The sequence below is a fragment of the Dipodomys merriami genome, unplaced genomic scaffold, assembly GCF_024711535.1.
Source record: "Dipodomys merriami isolate MVZ:Mamm:240054 unplaced genomic scaffold, mDipMer1.0.p SCAF_136, whole genome shotgun sequence".
NCBI classification, from domain to species: Eukaryota; Metazoa; Chordata; class Mammalia; order Rodentia; family Heteromyidae; genus Dipodomys; species Dipodomys merriami.
Window position 1 is genome coordinate 1,299,769 of NW_027202671.1, and position 18,545 is coordinate 1,318,313.

General features: G+C 40.9%; 1 protein-coding gene across 3 annotated transcripts; it reads right to left on the reverse strand.

Annotated features, from left to right (window-relative positions):
• Positions 1-1,556: 1,556 nt before the first annotated feature.
• On the reverse strand, positions 1,557-16,722 carry LOC138825233 (lysine-rich coiled-coil protein 1-like). Of its 3 annotated transcripts, XM_070019644.1 has the most exons (4): positions 16,595-16,721; positions 9,157-9,250; positions 4,953-5,122; positions 1,557-2,925 (listed from the first exon to the last, which is right to left on the reverse strand). In XM_070019644.1, exon 4 carries the CDS (start codon positions 2,901-2,903, stop codon positions 2,124-2,126), a length of 780 nt encoding a protein of 259 aa, XP_069875745.1. In that variant the 5' UTR covers positions 2,904-2,925; positions 4,953-5,122; positions 9,157-9,250; positions 16,595-16,721; the 3' UTR covers positions 1,557-2,123. The 3 variants fall into 3 exon arrangements, with proteins under 3 accessions (XP_069875745.1, XP_069875743.1, XP_069875744.1); XM_070019642.1 differs by lacking the exon at positions 4,953-5,122 and having other exon boundaries at positions 16,595-16,722; XM_070019643.1 differs by lacking the exons at positions 4,953-5,122; positions 16,595-16,721 and adding an exon at positions 15,395-15,410.
• Between the last annotated feature and the right edge of the window lie 1,823 nt (positions 16,723-18,545).

The following is an 18,545-nucleotide window of genomic DNA, read 5'->3' on the forward strand; positions in this document are numbered from 1 at the left end:
CTTTGATCCATTTGGAGTTGATTCTTGTGCAGGGTGATATATAAGGATCTAGCTTTAGTTTTCTACATGTAGTTAACCAATTTTGCCAGCACCATTTACTGAAGAGGCTGTCTTTCTTCCATTCTATTGTTTTAGCTCCCTTATCGAAGACTAGATGGCTATAGGTCTGTAGGTTCATTTCTGGGTTTTCAATTCTATTCCATTGGTCCTGAGGTCTACCAGCACAACAATGTTTATTGCAGCATTATTTACCATAGCTAAGATATTGAACCAACCCAGATGTCCCTCAGTAGATGAATGGATCAAGAAAATGTGGTATATATACACAATGGAATTCTATGCCTCCATCAGAAAGAATGACATTGCCCCATTTGTTAGGAAATGGAAAAACTTGGAAAAAATTATATTAAGTGAAGTAAGCCAGGCCCAAAGAAACATAGGTCCCATGGTTTCCCTTATTTGCAATATCTAGTATATTTATGAGTCAAGCGGAAAAGGTCAGATAATGTGAGGTCAGGAAAATGAACCCTTAGATATGTATTTTAATGTTTTTTTCTTTCATGCATGTGTTTCTAACGCATTTATAAGATTATCTCTTTGTTGCTTTGTATGTCCCTCCCCCACAGTATAATCCCTGCTTTCACTATATTTGATGTCAGTATAACTTGTGGAGGAGATGGGGAAAAACCAGTTGTCTAAGGATACAGGTGGACCTGTTGCAACAATGAGAAGTACAAGTTGTCATGTCTAAAACCAGCTTTACAACGTCGGTGCGGGGGGGGGGGGGGGGGAAGGAGAAGGATTGGGATTGGGGGGGAGGGGGGAGGCTGGGAAGGGAAGTGAAGGGTAAACCAAAGAAGGAGGGTGCAATGCTTGGTAAGAAATGTACGCATTATCCTGCCCATGTAATTGTAACCCCTCTGTACAGTATGTTCACAAATAAAATTAAATTAAAAAAAAAGGGCAAACAAATGCAGCAGTGATACTCACTAGATATTATATTGAAAATGAACTATACAACCTCCGAGGGAAGGAAAAACTAGGAGAAAATAAGGGAAGAGGTAATACTGAAATCTATTCATTACCTGAATTATGTAACTGAACCACTCTGATATCACCTTTACAATTTAAAAAAACTGCATTCAAATATGAGTAAGTCTCATATATATATATATATATTTTTTTGGGGGGGGGGACATCCTAGAACTTAAACTCAGGGACTGGGAGCTATTCTGGAGCTTTTTGCATTCAAGGTTAGTGCTCTACCACTTTGAGCCACAGTGCCACTTCTGGTTTTCTGGTGGCTAATTGGAGATAAGAATGTCATGGGTTTTTCTGCCTTGGCTAGCTTTGAACCATGATCCTCAGATCTCCGTCGCCTGAGTAGCTAGGATTACAGGCATGAGCCACTGGCACCCAGCTTAGACAAGGAAATTTTACGAATTTAAAGTGTAACCAACTCGAAAGATCTTGACACTAGAGTATAAATGCCCAGTTATCGTTCTCTTCCAAAAGTAAACTATTGGTAGTAGGAACAGATTACTGACACAAAATAATATGCAGAAATTAGAACACTTTATTATAAACATTTCCAGAATATAAACTGATTTTGTATGAGGATACTTTTAAACTTTTAAAACTCTATGCAAGATAAGCTTATTTTTTATTATATATTTCATTTCTCACTTTCCAGTCTACAAAATACACTGCAAATTAGATCTAACAAAGAAAAAAAAATCTAATTTGCTTCATAGAGAAAACCAATGAACATAAAAATGTCCAATTCAAAATGAAAACAAACCCAACCAAGAAACATTTTGCAGTCTATTAATCCTCCAATTTTAAATAAATCATCTATCAGGGAAAATAATTCCACCATCACAGCAATTTGATGAATACAAGCAGAGCCACACTCAAAAAGGGACATTGCATGTAAGAAAACCATTAAAATGCTTCTGGAAAATGAGGAAAAGTAATTTCCATGTTGGAAACCAAGCATACTAAATGTTTCTTGTTCACTTGGCCTTAGTTACAAGAATGTGTTCAAATAAGATGTGATATGAGTATCATAGAACCAAGCTCTCAACTCTTTTCAATTAAACCTCAGGAGAACCAGAGAGCTTTCAAAATCCAAGGATAGACTGGTCCCACAACATTTCCTCCTCTGTCCTTTCTTTGCCTTGTTCCTTTTTCTCTTTTCTACGCTTACGGTCCTCTTTCTTAGAGGCTACATCTCGGCTCTTTTTCTCCTTTCGATTCTTAAGCTTTTCTGTACTGACCTGTCCAGTTTCTGTTTCCACTTTTGATTTCTTTCTTTGGATGCTTTTGTTTTTGTCTAAATCCAATTCCTCAGAACTTCTTTTCCTCTTATGCTTAGGCCGCTCTTCCTCTGGTTTTTCTCTGCCTTCCTCTGGGTGCCTTTTTCTGTTGTGATGTATTTGTTTATGACTGGATTGAGGGGCACTAGTATTATGTCCTAAGGAGAGGTGTTGGGGAACTCCAGATTCTACATTGTATAGACCACAATTATATTCTTGCTGACTAAGGTTCAGGGGTACTGGGTTTTCTGAGAAACAGTCCCTGGTGAATTGACAGTAGCTCAGAGAATCTAGTCTCAGTCTGCCGTCCTGAGCTGGCAACCACTGAGGTAACTGGTTTTCCACTTTCTGTGAAGTACTGCATGATCTTGGGTAGGACTGCATAGTTCCAGATGGGAATCTCTGATCAAACATTCTGTATCTGTGCCTGGACTCGACTTCTTCTCTGTACCCACAGGTTTCCAAATAGTCCTCTCTCATCTTTCTGAAACAAGTCTTTGGCTCTAAACCTCTGGCTTTCTGTACTTTAATATAATCTTCAAGTTCATCTTGAAAAGAGTCAGAAGACTTCATTGAATGCTTCATTAGGTTGACAAAAAGGGATTCTCTGTAGAGAGGATGGGAGAAGTTACTAAATTACTTTGTTCTGAGTAATTCTTTTGCTCCAAACAAGAGCTTCAAAAACATATTAAACAAATTAAAACCTATGTCAGCATAAAGTTTGTTATTATAATATATTCCATAAGGTAGCATGGGGATGGTCAAACATTTCCCAGGCCACCCTTAATTAACTTTACCCTTCTGAAGTAGGGAAAAACATGTACAAAGGAGCTAACACAGAGGATGCTTGTCATGTAAGATACGCAGCACTGTGTGAGTAAGAATCACACATCTGTGTCTGGTTCTGAGTGTTTAGATAATATTTGAAGTTCTCATAAATCAGTTTCCTGTACATTGTTTTCTAAGAGAAGTAACAGAACCATGGCAAAGTAATTTGATATTTAAAATCTTCACTTTACTCAAACTAATCATACTTACCTGACTACAGTACTGTTAAGGCTTAATAATGAAAAGATGTTTGTAAAATGCTTTGGGATGCTAAAACTGTGAAATTCAGCTACAGGATAGAAACTATACTCAGATTTAGGGGACGAGGGAAGATGAGAGAACAGAGTTCTGTATTTATTGTACAGCACGGACTTCATTCCATTACTTATGATAGGTGAAAAAGCATTCTAGAATGTTTCTGGTTTGCTCTGTCAAAGTACAGTGAGAGGGTTAAAGGAGGAAATAGAGAATAAAATGGATGAATGTAACAGAAACAGAACTGATGTAGAAAAGAAACTCAAGAGTACATATACAACAGCTTGTTTCATTTAGGGGTTGAAGGCAGCACTATGCCTGATTCTCTTTCCCCTACATCAAATCCTAAATAAGTAAAAATAGAGTAAAAATTATACTTATTACCAGATAATGTCCTGAACAATTCTGGTGATATGTTTTATCTCCAAAACTCAGCAAAACCCATATAGAACTGAGTATTGCTTCTGTTTAATAGTGTTAACAAGCCTGAAAAAGCACTCTAAAGTCATTAATGATCAGTTATGTTTCTGCAAATTTGAGATGAAAAGTCTAAATGAAGCCTAATTTGATGAGTTAGAAAAATTAGCTCCTATTCAACTTAAATTATAGCATAAAAACTACAATTGGGATAATAACAAATAGTATTACAAACACTTGATTAAAATTTGGGCTACATATTTTAACAAATACTTCAGAAAAGAGCTGGGTGCTGGTGATGCATGTCTATAATGCTAATTTCTCAGGAGGCTGAAATCCAAGAATCACAGTTTGAAGTCAGCCTGGGCAGGAAAATTCCTGAGACTCTTGTCTCCCAACTAACTAGCAAAAAACCGAAGTGGAGGCTCAAGTAGTAGAGTACCAACCTTGAGTGAAAAAGCAAAGAGACAGTATTCTGCCCTGAATTCATGACGACTACTACTACTACTACTACTACTACTACTACACACACACACACACAAATGTCCAAAAAACAAAATTAAAAGATGTTGAAGACTTTTAGTTATCAAGCAAATGTCAATTAAAGACACACCGCAGACTCCCTGGAATGAATAAAATTAAAAAAGACTGATAATACTTAGTGAGGAGGTGGGGTACCTGCAACTCTCATATATTATTGGTGGGAATGTAAAATGGTACAACACTTTAGAAAACAGTTTAGCAGTTTTCATATATATTTTCCAAATGATCCAGTTATCTACACCTAGGGTTTTACTCCCCAAAACATGAACATTTACATTAATTTTATTTGTAATGCCCCCCCCAAAGAAGACTGAAATGCCAATCAGTAGATGAACTGATAAGCCAAATGGTGGAATAAAAACACAATGAAAAAAGAACTATCAAAGATAAAAAGTGAAAACAATCGCAATGTCTATTCATTGATAATTGGCAAACAAAAAGTCATATTCATGCAATGGGATACTATTCAGGAATAGAGTACTGATATTTAGCATCACATGGACAAACCTTGAAGACATTATGCTAGATGAAAGATGCCAATCCCAAAAGACCACAGCTGGCACAGATATGAAAAGGTGAATGAAACCTTACCCTTATCAGGCCAACAGCGTGGTGGAGAAATCTGATCATATTCACCCATTAATTGCTTCAGTTTTTCTACATGGGCACTGTGTAAACAGTGAGCCTGTGCAACAACCAGGGAGCTAAAACATCATGATGTAGAGATTACAACATCTATTTTTGTCCAATACTCTATTCACCTGAAACCAAGCATAACCTTGTTAAAAAGATGAAGTAATTCTAATTTTATAACTACACAATCAACACAGGGCAGTTACCTCAATATTCACAAAACCCAGCTTCATTTTCATTTTGCTTCCTATAAATTCAAAAACAAAGCCTTTTTGAGCCTAACAATTGAGTATTTTTCTATCCTTATTTATAGTTAAAATAGGTATGTTTTATTTGAAAATAAATCATCTAAATTTGAGCTTAAAAACAGAATTCATGAATTTCAATGTTTGGTATGAACTATAGTTTTGTTCTCTTTTGAGCACTAGCTTCCGTAGAAATACTACAACCAAGAAACCTAACTTTTCTTTTTTCTTCTGGTGGTACTGGGGTTTAAACTAAAGGTCTTATACTTGTTAGGTAAGCAGGCTCATATTGATATTGGTGAGATAGGCCCCTAGCCATTTTTGTTTCACCTATTTTCAGACAGGGTCTCCATTTTTTTTTTTGTGAGCCTCCTACCTATGGCCTGTCATGTAGTTGGGCCCTCAGATGTGAACCACCATGCTAGCTCATTTGTTGACAAAGACTGTCACTAATTCTTTTCTTGGGGGTAGCGGCAAATGACAATTCCTCAAATCTTGGATGCCTGAGTAGCTGGGTTTGCAAGCCTGAGCCATCAGGCCTGGCTTTTTTGTTTTCTTTTTTGTTTTCTGACTGGCCTGAACATCTAAGGCTCAAACAATTATCTGCATCAGCCTCCAGAGTTATTGGAACTACAAGTGCCGAAAGCTTGCTTTAGAAGCCAATAATTTTTATGTTCCTATTTGTGATAGAAACTACCATCTTCCAACATACTGTTTTTCTTCTTTGGTAAAATACCTTATGCAATATCCAGTTAAAAGACTACATTTTCTATCCTTAAAACATTATTATATGGCCATGTGAATAACTTCCGGTTAAGTAAGAAAATTACATAGGATACCAAGAGGGCTCCTACTCCTGCTGCGAGAATGAGAGCCCATGATTGTAGTCCATTCATTCATCAGGGAACAAGAAGCAAGCCATTGCTTCAGCAGTAAGTTAGAAGATGCCTGGCCCTTTCTGATGACATTGTAGAGCTGTCACAACAGCCTTGCACTGTTTATCTCCAAACTTATTGCAAGTAAGAAAATGAATAAACCTCAATGGGTTTAAGACCTAACAAAGAATAATGTCTGAATGAATTTAATTGACAACACAGGAATAACTAAAATGTCCTATAGGAAAAAGGGAGAAACATTTTCTGAGCACAATTATAATACTTTTTCTTGTATTTGTATGTAATTTCCTATACTGATATTGACTTTGTTCCTTAGCTTCTCTGTACTCATCAAGGCTAGTTCTCTACCACTTGAGCCACAGCACCATTCCCAGCTTTTTCTATTTATGTGGTACTGAGGAATTGAACCCAGGGCTTCATGCATGCTAGGCAAGCACTCTACCACTAAGCCACATTCCCAGCCATGGATTTATAATTGCATAAAAGCTTTATAATTGCATAAAAGCTATTTTAAAAAATTTCAGTGGAACTTAAGTATCACAGAAACCTATGAACATCAATTCTCACTAATCTTGGGCTGAAAAAAAGAGAGAGGTACAAGTGACTTGTTCAGCAATTAATGGTTGAGCTGACATTTGAATCCACTTAATCAAAGGCCAATATCTGATTGTAATTATGTTAATATCATACATATTTGAACTAAAATTCAGTTTCTGTCAAGATTAACAAATGGGTAAAACTAGAAAGCTCTTTAGAACAGGATAGCTGGGCTGGGTGCCAGTAGCTCATGCATGTAATCCTAGCTATTCAGGAGGCTGAGATCTGAGGATCATGGTTTAAAGCCAGCCCAGGCAGGAAAGTGGGAAACTCTCATCTCCAATCACGAATAGCTGGAAGCAGAGCTGTGGTTCAAGTGGTAGAATGCTATCCTTGAGCAAAAAAGCCCAGGAACAGCACCCAGGCCCTAAGTTCAAGCCCCAGGACTGGTGTGCATGGACAAAGACAGACAGACAGACAGACAGAGACAGAGAGACAGACAGACAGACACAGACACAGACACAAGACACACCATTAAAAAAACAAAAAACAAAAAAACAGCACAGATGACTTTATGTTTCATTTAATGTATCTAGTACTTCTGATATCCTAAGTACCAGAGTTAGAAATACCAGAGTTAGAGACCCAATAGCTCTGGTCTCAGAGCATTTAAGAGTGCAGAGCAGGAAAGTCTAAGGTAGTGTAGACAGTTAGCAGGGTTCAAAAGGTAATTCTTTCTCAGGATACCAGTATATGGGAAAGATATGAAATGAAAAGCCATACCATATAAAGGGTAAGAACACTGCATGGGGAATCACATTTCATTTACACTATGATTTTGTATAACAGCTGACATTTTGCTTTCTGTAATTCTCTAATACTTTTTTTTAATGCCATTTGAATTTATCATCTTTTTTCTCCTCGGCCTGAGTTAATTTTTTTTGTTGGTGTTGTTTCTGATTATTTATTTGTGGGGCCTGAACTCTTAACCTTGGACACTGTACCTGTGCTCTTCAGCTCAAGGTGAGTGCTCTACCTCTAGACCCACAGAGCTACTTCTTGTTCTAGTGGTTATAGTAAGAGTCTCATGGAAGGCTGGGTGCCAGTGGCTCATGCCTGTAATCCTAGCTACTCAGGAGGCTGAGATTTGAGGATCTCGGTTCAAAGCCAGCCCAGGCAGGAAAGCCCGTCAGACTCTTATCTCCAATAAACCCTAGAAAACCAGAAGTGGCGCTGTGGCTCAAGCGGTGGAGCGCTCACCTTGAGCTGAAGAGCGCAGGGACAGCGCCCAAGCCCAGAGTTCAAGCCCCATGACCGACAAAAAAAAAAAAAAAAGTTTCATGGACTATGCCTGGTCTGGCTTTGAACCATGATGCTCAGATCTCAGCCTCCTGAGTAGCTAAGATTATAGGCATGAGCCACCAGTACCTGGCTTTATTTTTTATGCACGTGCGCGTACACACACACACACACACACACACACACACACACACACACACACACACACACACACACACACACACACACACACACACACACACACACACACACACACACACTCTTTTTGGGCCTAGGTGCTGTCCCTTAGCTCTTCAGCTCAAGTTTAGCACCCTACCACAGTGTCACTTTTGGCTTTTTTCTGCTTATGTGGTGCTGAGGAGTTGAACACAGGGCCTCATGCATGCGAAGCAAGCACTCTACCAGTGAGCCAACTTCCCAGCCCTTATTTTATATTTTTAAGAAGACAAAAAGGAGGGCACAGGAATGAAGGGTAAAAAAATGTATTCAGTATGCAATATATACTATGCAACTTGTTGGAAGGGACAGGAGATAAAGAAGGGGTGACAATGTCCAAGAATTGTGCTTATTACAAGACTTAAGCCTTAAAAAATAAAAGAGCTAAGAGTAATATTTTTTTTTGGGTCCGGTCATGAGGCCTGAACTCTGGGCCTAGGCGCTGTCCCTCAGCTGTTCAGCTCAAGGCTAGCGCTCTACCACTTGAGCCACAGCGCCACTTCTGGCTTTTTTGTTTTTGCTTATGTGGTGCTGAGGAATCAAACCCAGGGCTTCAGGCATGCAAGGCAAGCGCTCTACCACTGAGCCACCTTCCCAGCCCTAAGAGTAATATTTCTATGTATTGTGTTCAACTCCTGCAGATGTCTCAGTGTTTATCTCTTGATTCTTACTGTTTCCGGTTCAAGCTTTATTTCATCTATATTTACTACAACAACCAAGGACAGACACAGGGGCTTTCTGGATATAGTAAAATGTGTGGGGGAAACAAAATGAACTAAGAGCTACAAAGACTTAAGTTTAAATCCAAAGGTAAGTCAAGTTATTTTTCTCTGATCTAGTCTCTTCGTCTATCAAAAGGACAATACCATCCTCTTTGGGGGGCTCTTGTAAGGCTTAAATAACATGACCTGTATAAGTTTACCTGCTATGTTTACAAGCTTCTGTAGGACACATTCTATTTCAACCTACCTCATAATGTGAAATCTTTTACTATTCAAACTGTAGCACTATTCCACAGATGCCTTCGATACAAAGCTCAGTCTTTGTTTACTCAATATGGTATCTATGGAGGAAAATAAAGGGAAGACAGATGATCATATTAAGCATTTAAGGTAATATCCTCAATACTAAGTTGTTATTATCATTGCACATATTATTTCAAAGCTTAATTTCCAAGTGCTATATTACAAGGCTCTACAGTAATAGCTTTCTGCTCAGAATGGAAATCTGAAAATATTTAGAAGCTTCTAATAATAATTAACATTTTTTCTTCTGTAGCTCTGAGGATGGAATCTATAGAGTGCCTTGTGTTCCATTACTAAAATATATGCTTAGTCCTTTTTAAAATTTTGAGATAGCATTTCACCAAATTGCTCATGGACTTTAAGTTTTCTTGTTTCAGACTCCCAAGTAGCTGGGATTACAAGTGTGTATTACCATGGCTGGTTGTAGCTTTTATTTGGTCCAAAATATACCACTGAAGGAAGTTATTGGGACACCAATAGAAGACTGGATTCTACAGAAATGATCTGGGTACCAATACTGTAGGATGGGCCAAGAAATCCAATGTTTTTGTGAATAATATGAAGAAATGCAGTCCATATGACATATGATTTTAGCCACAGTAAGCCCTATGTGGGTTCCACATGCCTGGGTTCAACCAATTACAGAAAGAAAATACTTAAAAAAAATCATGCCTAGACTGAACACATACTTATCTTTTTTCTGTCACTTTCCTCTAAGTAATGCCATGTAACAATTATTCATGGAATGTGTTATGTGAATGGATTATATGCAACTACTTTAAAAGAAGGACTTGATAACTGTAGGGTTTGGAACTTGAAGAACAGGCTTGGAACCAATCTAATACATTACTGTTGTCTGAAAATCACAGAGAGGAACCACAAACCACCTTTACCTATGGTAGGTAATCTTCTCTCAGTTGGTACAAATGTTTGACCCCAGAAATTTCACTAAACAAAACTCATATAAATTGCTCAAAGCTAGTCATACACATATTAATATATAGTCAGTCCTAGTATTTGACCTCTGAGCCTGGGCACTGTCCTTGAGCTTCTTTGTCCTCAAGGCTCGCTCATGCTCTACCACTTGAGCCACAGTGCCACTTCCAGCTTTTTCTGAGTAGTTTATTGGAGATAAGCGTGATGGATTTTGCTGCCTGGGCTGACTTTGAACTGCAATCCTCAGATCTCAGCCTGAGCCACCAGTGCCCAGCTAAAGCTAATCATAATTAGATATTGAATTCTAGAGCTTCTGCTAAAGGGTTTCTCATAGTAACGTGTTATATTTACACTTGAAGTCTATACTTCCTAACAACTAACATTTATTTTAGGATATGGTGTTGTAGTTCAAAAGTGGTAAGAGTGCTACCCTTAAGTAAAAAAGCTCAGGGATAGTGCCCAGGCTTTGAGTTTAATCCCCACTACTTACACCTTCCCCCAATTTTTATTTCATACATGGTTTTCAGTTTACAAATAAGATGCTATGGTGCTTGGATGGTGGCTCAGTGGTAGAGCGCTTGCCTTGCATGCCTGAGGCCCTGGGTTCGATTCCTCAGCACTACATAAGCAAAAAGAAAAAAGCCGGAAGTGCTTGGCTCAAGTGGTGCTATGGCTCAAGTGGTAGAGCACTAGCCTTGAGCTGAAGAGCTGAGGGACAGCGCCCAGGCCCAGAGTACAGGCCTCATGACCGGACCCCCCCCCCCCAAAAAAAATAAGATGCTATTATGGTTTGAATTATGTGCCCCACAAACTGTTGGAAACTTTATCCCCAATGTAAGTGTTGAGGCATAGTGTCTAATGGGAGGTGTTTAGGTAATGAGGCATCACCTTAATGTGTGGATTAATGTCAAGTATGAGCTGAAGGCTGGGAGTTTGAGCTCTCTCCTCTCCCTTCCCTCTCTTTCTGCCATGGAATATAAGGCTTTCACTACCCTCTCCAAACAAAAACAAGGCCCTTACTAGATGCCACCTTGCTATAAAATGCCACAGCCTTTGCGAAATTTCTACAAATTCTCCAGTTGTGATATAGTAACAAAAGGATTAATACAGATGCCAATTATGTAACAACAAAACTGTAATTTTAGCAAGGCACTGGTGGCTCACGCCTGTAATCCTAGATACTCAGGAGGCTGAGATCTGAGTATCACGGTTCAAAGCCAGCCGTGGCCAGAAAGCCCATGAGACTCTTATCCCCAATAAACCACCAGAAAACCAGAAGTGGTGCTGTAGAGCACTTGCCTTGAGCTGAAGAGCTGAGGGACAGCACACAAGCCCAGAGTTTAAGCCCCATGGCCAACAAAAGAAAAAAAAAAGCTGTAAATTTATGTACCTTTTCTCATGAAGAAATAGAACTCTACTAATCAAAATGTTAGAAAAATGCCTCAACAATTAAATGTGTACATATTATTAAACTCAGGGGAGTTACTATAGCTGGCCCATGGTCTATTCACTTCTTTTCATAGAAGTGAGGGAAGAAAGTAGGTGACAATCTGTACCACAGAGAGCCTAACAGCATTTGCTGAGAATTTAGCTCTAAAATTTCCTTAGTAAGATATCCCCAGCTAAGGATTACTGATAGTAAACAAGCCCCAAACCTATGAGGCATAGGTCCCTGATGAATGTCACATAAGCTACACAAATCTGAGGTTTAAAGTGAAGATGGTTGATAATTTACTATGTGAAGTGACAATCTAAGTTTTTACTTAGAAAACTCTAGTGGTAGCACAATAGCCTTGAGCATAAAATTCAGTGATAGTGCCAGGTCCTCAGTTCAAGCCACAGAACTCTGAGTTAGACACACATTTAATATGGGAAAATATGGTCTGAGAAGACAAACTTCATGTACCAGATAAATGCTCTGTTTGAGTCTCTCAATGCCTGTATTGCTACCTTGGAAGTCCAGTTTGATAACTACACTTGTATGTGTACCTTGGAAAAGTAATGCACTAAAGTTTAATGGAGTTGGGAAGTAAGGTTAAGTAAATAGGGAAGATCATTTAACATTTGCTGTCATGTCTGTGTTAATTTTCACAAAACAAAAAACAAAACCCATGACTTTGATGGGTACTCAGGAGGCTGAGCTCTGAGGATCAAGGTTCTAAGCGAGCTCAGGGGAATATGTGACTTATCTCCAATTAACTAGCAAATAACCAGAAGTAGAGCTTTGGCCAAAGAGTTACAGTGCTAGCCTTGAATGAAAAAACTAAGGAACGGCTCCAGGGCTTTGAGTTCAAGCCCCAGTACCCAGACACACACAAATAGTTACTTTCACATAAAAAACCTCTATTATATTGTGTATCTTCAAAGGAAGCTTAATTTCAGCGTATAGATTTAAAATGTTCACTTAAAAATAGTGTCCTAAATAATGATAAACATTTCAGGAAAGACTTTGAACTAAACATGTATTTATTATAAAGATATACTGGAAGCATGCAGAGCACTTGCCTTACCAAATGCAAAGCCCTGCTAATAAATTATTTTTTGGCCAGTCCTGGGGCTTAAACTCAGGGCATGGGCATGGTCCCTGAGCTTCCTTTGTTCAAGGCTAGCACTCTACCACTTGAGCCACAGCGCTACTTCTGGCTTTTTGTTTTTATGTGGCACTGAAGAATTGAACCCAAGCATAGGGAACCCAGGGCTAGGGAAGCACTCTACCACTAAAGGCACATTCCCAGCCCTTAATAAATAATTTAAATATATATGTAATTACATTTGAGTTAGTCAGCAAGGTAAAAAGGTTAACTACATAGTGTTAGTTTTTGCTTTTTTTTCTAAACTTCTCTTGATATAGGGGAGACTGACCATAGATGTGAGACTTTTTTTTGAGATAAGTGTCTCATTATATTGCTTACTTTGGTCCTGGACTTCTAGCTTGTGATCGAACTGCCTCAGTCCCCTGCCTGAAATCAATTCTAATAGTCCTACTAGGACTGTAAACATGAGAATGGAACTGCAGCAACAGCATGAAAAGTTTTTGATAACTCTTTGAAGAATACCCTAACATGGTATGTCACTGGTTAAAGTATCACATTCTTCCTATCTGACATACTTGGCAATAAGGCTTTTTATAACTATCTAAAATGAAAATGTACTGTCTTAATGGTGTTTAAAATAATGTAATATACCCATTATCTACCATTTATCATGACAGTTACCTTAACTGTTAATGAAGTTATTGACTAAAATGAAGTAGCAAGAGGTAAATCAAGTAACTTTTTCAAATTCTAGTAAATAACCTCAGCCTTAACTTGGTGGCAGTTTCATTATTCTTTGAATATTGTCTGGTGGCCATTATAGGCTGAAGTTACATGTCTTATGAATTACTGTTCAAGTACACACACATACCTTGGAAAAGAGCAGTAGTGAACTGCTATATCAATTCCCTAACTTTAAAGCTATACAAGACCTTGAGTCTGGTTAGTGCAAGGCCTTCAACCTTAATATTACTGCTGTTTGAGGGAAGACAATCTTATGTTGTATATGTAGAGCTGTCAAAAGCATTTTAGGATGTTTATGAAACCCCTGGGATGTATCTATACTTGCTCACCATGTCCCTTCCTGCCCAGTATTTATAAACAAAAATGTCTTCAGATACTGCCAATTGTGTTGGGGACAGGCAGGGGAGGGGTATAATTCTTGAATAAAACCATGAGGCTAGTCCACTGACAACTCATGACAAATTCAAGTCCAGCAAGTTTGGGACTTACTCAGCACCATATAGCTAGAACCTATTAATAGTCAAGATCCTCTTTCAGTGTTTACATCTTAACACCTTGAAATACTACAGAAAGGTTTTAGTCTTTCACTTATATTCAAAGGTGGGGGGGGGGAACACCCTCAAATGCTGCATCTGACAAAAAGTTATTTTTCCATGAAGAAATACGGAACTTAGGTTTCTAAGTCTTTCTGTGATCTGGCTGTGGGAACCAAATACAATTGTAGTCTTGACAGCAACAGGCTTACTTAGGAATACTTGGTGACAGGCAGAAAGTTTGATATTAAAGATATTCAGATTTTTTTTTAAGTCTCAGAACAAGGTTAGTAATCCAGGCTGAATGAAGATTTTTTGTTTGCGATAATTTCTAATTAAATATTTCTAGTTAATGGGATTTACTTACAAAAATCTTAAAAAAAATTTTTTTGCCAGTCCTGGGGCTTGCACTGGCTTGGGTACTATCCTTGGGCTTCTTTTGCTCAAGGCTGGCATTCTACCAGTTGAGCCACAGTGTCGCTTCTGGCTTTTTCTGTTTATGTGGTACTGAGGAATCGAACCTAGGGCTTCATGCATGCAAACACTCTACCACTAAGCCACATTCCCACCCCTACAAAAACCTTTTAAGGAGTTATTTACTTTTTGATTCCTTGGTCACTTCTCCAAGATGAAATGTGTAATTATGCATTAGCCTACAAAATACATACATACATATGTATATGTGTGTATATATGCACACACTCATATAGTCATGTATATATGTATTCATATTTTACGGCTATTGTATTAATGGCTGTCCTTCTGGAAAAAAAGGAATGTAAATTAATCTGTACTATTCTGACTCCTATTATTTTTTACTCTGAATATGGCAACACAACAAACATTTAAAACTAATGTTTTACCAAGAGCTTCTACAGCTGGATCACCTTCCATTTTCTAAAATAATTTCCATTACTACTTTAAAGCCTTATCTGTTACTACCTTTGCAGAGTGTAGCACTTTTAAGAACTCTAAAGTCTCTTAGATTTGAGTGGTCAAAAATAGTTTTTCCTGGGTTTCAGTTGTTTAAGCCTGTAATCCTAGCTAATTAGGAGGCTGAGATCTGCGAGTGGCTGTTCCAAGCCTGACCTGGCAGAAAAATCAATGAGACTCATGTATCCAATAACCATCAAAATGCTAAAGTAGAGCTGACACAAGTGGTAGAGGGCCAGCCTTGTAGGGAAAAAAAAAAAGACAGGGCCCAGACCCCAAGTTTAAGCTCTAATAGGGGGGGGGGGAGTGCTTTTCCATTTATGGGAAATGTGTTGGTGTGAACTGTAAAAACTCTCCAAATCCCAGTACAAAGAGGATTAACTAAAACTGAACAGGGCCCCCAACAGACTAAGGCCAAGTCCCTGGGAAAATCTAGCTCCACTTTGTTGAAAAGCTCTGGGCAATCAAGGCTGTGTTCTAGCCAACATCTGATGACACTGACCTCTTTTGCTTGTTCCTTGTGGTGCTGGGGGATGGAACCCAGGGGCACACTCACTGGCTTCTCTTTTAAAAAGCACTCACTAAGAAGAGTTTACAATTGTGAATCTTTCCAATATCCTTTAGAGATGCTCGAGTACTTCCAGCAGCTCAGGAATTCTTTCTTAGGACCAGAAAGTCATTCCTTTGAAATGTTAATAGGGACAAGGCCTGCCTCCCAATCCCTGGGGCAGGACCGCAGCCTAACTCATAATTCCCAGCTAGCAGACACAGCTGACCCACTTGCATTTACAAAGAGTCACCCTTTGTAATTGTGGAGGGTTCCCTTCCCCCTCCATACTTAACACCCGGTCCTTTGAAAACAGCCCAGTCACCACCACTGAGCAAATGAAAATACAGCTCAACTCTTGGAATAGGAGTGATGGGATGAAATCTGTTTGGACTAATCTAGATTATCTGAAGATTGGTTGGGGAATAAAATCGGTTTGCACCCATCTAACTAACACCAGCTTTATCTGACTCGGGTCCGACACACACTCCGGCCCCAGATCACGCTACCAACTACTTCCGTCAGGTCTGGCAAACCTTAGTAACTTGTCTCACAGGGCCCTGAGCTTCGAAGAGCCTAGGAAAGCTTCAAGGAGACCACCACCGCCCCCCACCCCACCCCACCCCCCCAAATCTCACCTCATCTTGCCTTGGAAAACATCTGTAACTTTAGAGCTGCCCTGCTATGCCCCTGGATCACCCCAGCTCCTCACCCCGCTTCTCCCCTAAGTGTCCTACAGTGCGGTGTCTGCTCTCCATATTGAATTTCGCCTCCACGGAGGCCCCCCTCTCCTCCCGTCTCGGGCTCTCCCCTACCCTGGCGTGTCTCTTCCTGGGGTCCCCTCACCAGCCCCTCCCGATCCCCTGACGCTCGGGTCCGAAGACCTCTTCGGGCCGCTTCACTGTCTCCCGGCCGGCCGCGGCGTCCCTCGGCCCCTCACGCTCCACGCTGAGGGCTCTGGGGCCGCCGCAGTTCCCAGGCGGCCGGCGCCGAGGGGCGCGCAGGACTCCGGCCGCGCCCCGGTCGGCCATGTCGCCTACTCCGGGCAGGGCGGGGCGCGGCCTGGCGCGGCGCGCGGGGCCTTGGCGGGGCCGTCGCCGGGCTGCGGTGGAGGCTGAAGGCCGGGCCGCCCCCGCCGCCGGGGCGGGAACTCACCTTCGCTGAGGCAGGGGCGGGCGTCTACACTACTGTCCCCCTCCCCGCCAACGCCGCCGGCCGGGGGAGAGGCTGCGGTGGAGGTGGCGGAGAGGCAGAGAATACCGCCGCCGCCGCCGCCGCCTCCGCCGCAGAGCAGGCGGGGTGGGAGGAGGGGCGGAGACCCGGCTTCCTGAGGGGAAGTCACCGCCACCGCCGGCGGCCGATAGGACTGCGCCGGCGCCATGGCGGCCTGGCGCGCTACGGCGCCTGCGCACTAGACAGGTAGCGCTTAGTCCCGCCTTCCTGTTTGCTCCGCCCCCCTCCTCCCGCCATTTCCGGGCTCCGCGCTCACCCGTCTCACAAGCGGGTGGTTCCGGTCGTGGATTGCACCTCGCGCTTAAGGTTAAGGAGCAGCCGGCAGAGTCCGGCTACGGGCGGCTTAGCCCTGGAGTCCTAGCTGCTGTCCTGGAGTTGGAGCCTGCCTCAATTGGAAGGCAGCTTGGGCCGAAAAGCCTGCCAGACGGTATCCCCATTAACCAGCAAAATGCCGGGCCGGGGGCGCGGCTCCTGTGGTGGAGTGCCATCTGTGAGTGGAAACTCGGGGGAGCTGGCGCTGGAGGCCTGGAGGTCCAGCCTTCCTTCGTGCTGGGAACCAGAAAGGAGAAAACTGAATTTAAGACCGAGGCAGATGATCTCCAAAGGCATTCATGCGCTTACCTCTCTATTTTCCTTTCCCTAGTTATGGCAACCAACATAAAGTATATTATGCACAGGCCTTGGTCATAATGCATTGCCATTACTAGTTCATAGATGACCTTTACCTTAATCCCTCTCTCTTTTTCAGGTCATTATGCTTACAGCTGCTTAACATTCATAAGCAGTATATATATATATATATATATATATATATATATATATATATATATATATATATATTCCAAATCTTATCTCCTCTCAGGAAGAACTCACTACCCTTCTTTGTATTCATAACCTTTCCTGACATCCCTCTCCCCCTCCCTCCCTTACATCTTTCCTCATTTCCTCCCAGGTTGGCCCGGAATTTGTGTCCTAGTTCTGGGATTACAGGTGTGTATCACCACACCAGGCTCTAGATTTATTTATTTTTCTCTTTATAGCATTTTAGGATTTGTTTAACTTAGCATCGAAATTCTCCTAAACTGTTGCAAATAGTGTAATCTTTTCAATTCATTTATATACAACGTTCCACCTGTTTTCCTGTTTATTGGTATATTTTCCTGTTATGGGTGTGTTAGGCACTTTGCAAAAGTTTCTCGTGGGTATCCTCCACATTTCTGTCATACTGGCATGCCTTATTTCAGGTTCTAAGCCATGCATGATACATGCAAAGATCTCTCTTCTTGAATTACTCCAAACTACCCTCTACATTTCTCCACCTCCCCTTCCCCTCACCCCAATTCTTTCTTCTGTTTTTTTCATTACTGGGGCTTGAATTCCCACTCACGTAGCTTTTTCCACTCATGACTGTTGCTCTGCCATTTGAGCCATAGATCCACTTCTGGCTTTTTTCTAGTTAATTGGAGATAATAGTCTTGGTCTGGCTTCCAACTGTGATCCTCAGATCTCAGCCTTCTGATTAGCTAGATTACAGCTATAAACCACCAATGCCTAGCTTACCCTTCACATTTCTACCAAGGGTTCTATCTAGAAGTTATTACTGGCTGCTCGTTGTCTGTTGGGAAAAGCTAAAGTGAGCCTACCACCTTCAGTGCAGTTCTAATCTTCCTATCTTCCCAAGCGTTCACCTCCCTACACAACTTTGACCTTATGTTAAATACCACACTATTGTACATTTCAACATACTGTACTGGTTACTTCTCCTGGAATATGGTCCCCTCCCCCACCAACACTCTCTCTGTGTCTCTGTCTCTCTCTCTCACTCTTCCTAAATGAACTTCTTTTCCTACAGAACTAAATCCTATCTTGGTTT